A 2,983-nucleotide genomic window follows, 5' to 3' on the forward strand; every position below is an offset into this window, starting at 1 on the left:
CACTCTACCCAAGGGGACAGCTTGAGGCTCTGTCTCAAAAACAAACAAACAAACAAACAAAAACTCTCCCCACCTTACAAACTCTTATACCTCATCCGTTTATTGTCTGTCTCTCCACTGCCTCAGCAACTGCTAAAGAGCAGGGATTTCACCTGCTTTGTCCACAATCGAATACACAGTGAGTAGAACAGGCCAGGAGCACAGAAGGGACTTTGTATGTGTTGACGAGTGAATGTGGTCATGGGGGGGGGGTTGTGGGGCTTGCACTTATCTGCTATCCAGAAAGCACCCAGGGCTGAAGGGCCGAGGCACCGCGAAAAAGAGCCAGAGGCCGGGGGCGGGGCTTGTCCGGGGAGGGGCGGGGCTTGGGCCGGGAGGGGCGGGGCCGGCCGGCGTCGCTTCCAGGATGGCGGAACCCGAGGCACGCGCGCGCGGTAGCAGCACGGAGGATTGAGGGAAGGACGCCCGCGCTGCGGAAGGAGCCGCTGGTTTCACGCCCCGGGACCTGGACTGGCCGGCCAGGGTCAGCCATGGAGCAGCCTGAGCCGGACGCCGCCTCCGACGACGCCATGGATGCGTTCCTGGAAAAGTTCCGGAGCCAGCCTTACCGTGGCGGCTTCCAAGAGAATCAGTGGGAGGAGGTGGGCGGTCCCGGGGGGGGTCCACACGTGTTTGGGGGCGTCGTCCGGGTTTCTGAGGCTCCCTGCCTTGGGGGTCCCTCTCTTACCCCCAGATACCTGGCGCTGCCAGAGGATGAGTGATTCCTAGTGGAGTATTAAAAATTGGCCTCGCGGTTTGGGGAGGCATTCATAAGGCCATTGGAACATTTAAGTCCAGGTTTTAGAGTCATACCTGTGGCTCCACCACTTACTGGCTCTGATATGAGTCAGTTACTTAACTTCTTTGAGCCCGTTTCCTTGTCTGCAAAATTGCCCTAACCATAGCATTGATTTCGTGGGGTTGTGGCAAAGAAGAAGTGAGATGATGGGTAAAATGCTGGGAACATAAGGACGTTAGATTAATAGTAATTACTACCGCTCTTGTAGCAACAGAAGGAATCCTGAGAGATTGTTTCCTACACTCTCATTTTACAGAAGAGCAACTGAGGCACGAATGGATACAGCCAATCATGATGATTTTGCAAATCATGATGAGTAAGAAAACGTTGATAATGAGCCATGGAATTGGATCTGCTCAGTAGAAAATCTTATTCATGTAGTTCGTTCTCTTAATCTCCAGGAATTTGAAAAGGTCCCCCTATTTATGAAGAAAGCGCCATCTGAAATTGATCCCAAGGAGAGTCCTGACTTGGCATGCCTCCAGTCAATTATTTTTGATGAGGAGCGATCTCCAGAAGGTATCTTGCAAGAATAACATTTGTATCACCATTGAATTGAGTTAAAGTGTGAGTCTGAAAGGTTCTGACTGATAATAATATATAGTTAGCCTGAGCTAACTTGTCATATTCATTGCACACATACTTTTATTAATACCCATTAAGTACTAGGCATTGGGGATGGAGGGATAAGTAGGACACTGTTCCTGCCCTCAAAGGTCAGTCTCCAGTGAAAAGCCAGATTGTCCCAGAGAATCAGGATAAGATGTGTGGTAAGTGCCAACATGTAATGTAGCTGTATGGTATAGCTATATGGTGGGTGCTGTTTGGGGCAGAAGTAGGCTTATAACAGATTGGACATGTGACCTGAATATCCTTTTTTTTTTTTTTTTTTTTAATGAGACAGAGTCTCAAGCTGTTGCCCTGGGTAGACATAGCTCACAGCAACTTACAACTCTTGGGCCCAAGTGATTCTCTTTCCTCAGTTTTTCTATTTTTTTTTTTTTTAGTAGAGACGATGTCTTGCTCTTGCTCAGGCTGGTCTCGAACCTATAAGCTCAAGCAATCTACCTGCCTCCGGCCTCCCAGAGAGAATCTTAACAATTTTTTTTTTTTTTTTTTTTTTTGAGACAGAGTCTCAAGCTCTCGCCCTGGGCAGAGTGCCGTGGCATCACAGATCACAGCAACCTCAAACTCTTGGGCTTAAGTGATTCTCTTGCCTCAGCCCCCCGAGAAGCTGGGAATACAGCACTCACATCAATGCCTGGCTATTTTTTGGTTGTAGTTGTCATTGTTGTTTGGCGGGCCCTGGGCTAGATTTGAACCTGCCATCTCTGGTGTATGTGGCTGGCGCCCTAGCTACTGAGCTATGGGTGCTGAGCCCCAAAATCTTAACAATTTTATAAAGTGATGAGGGAAATTTGCACTCCTGAGAATGAAACAACATGCGCAAAAACATGCATAATTCCACCCCATTTCTCATTTCTTCAGTAATTTTAAAAAAAAGTCCTTTCTTCAAGAGCTAGGATAGGTGTACCTTTTCCCTTTGAGCTTCTGAGTCTTGTAAGCACTTAGTAATCTCCCACATCAGGTATTTGGAATTAGCATGACTTTGTCCATGTGGCTACTCATTTTTATCATAGCATTAATTTTTAGTTTTCTTTCCCTATTGGTTTCTTTCTTTGGTTTATCATACATTACATTATTGCATGATTTAGAATCTGTTTTTAAGGAGCCTGTTAATGAGTAGGAAATAGTGATTATTTCTCCTTGTCTTTGCAGAACAGGCCAAGACCTATAAAGATGAGGGCAATGATTACTTTAAAGAAAAAGACTATAAGAAAGCTGTGATTTCTTACACTGAAGGACTAAAGAAGAAATGTGCAGATCCCGATTTGAATGCTATCCTTTACACCAACCGGGCAGCAGCACAGTACTATCTGGGTAATTGACTTCATTATTACGTGTTTCTCAAGAATTAACATTTGAGGCTCGGTGCCTGTGACGCAAGGGGCTAAGGCGCCAACCACATACACCTGAGCTGGTGGGTTCGCATCCAGCCCGGAACTGCCAAACAACAATGATGGCTGCAACCAAAAAATAGCTGGGTGTTGTGGCAGGCACCTATAGTCCCAGCTACTTGGGAGG

At 46.7% G+C, this 2,983-nt stretch overlaps 1 protein-coding gene across 2 annotated transcripts in view; it reads left to right on the forward strand.

Annotated features, from left to right (window-relative positions):
• The first annotated feature begins 452 nt into the window (after positions 1-452).
• TTC4 (tetratricopeptide repeat domain 4) overlaps positions 453-2,983 on the forward strand; it is a 27,925-nt gene continuing 25,394 nt past the window's right edge. For both annotated transcript variants that reach the window (XM_003793116.3, XM_012807204.2), the window contains exons 1-3: positions 453-641; positions 1,240-1,357; positions 2,618-2,779. In XM_003793116.3, the coding sequence (XP_003793164.1) occupies positions 531-641; positions 1,240-1,357; positions 2,618-2,779 (391 nt within the window). In that variant the 5' untranslated portion in view covers positions 453-530. The remainder of the gene's footprint in view (positions 642-1,239; positions 1,358-2,617; positions 2,780-2,983) is intronic.

The sequence above is a fragment of the Otolemur garnettii genome, unplaced genomic scaffold (genome assembly GCF_000181295.1).
Source record: "Otolemur garnettii isolate 467f Iridium unplaced genomic scaffold, OtoGar3 scaffold00066, whole genome shotgun sequence".
Classification (NCBI taxonomy): domain Eukaryota; kingdom Metazoa; phylum Chordata; class Mammalia; order Primates; family Galagidae; genus Otolemur; species Otolemur garnettii.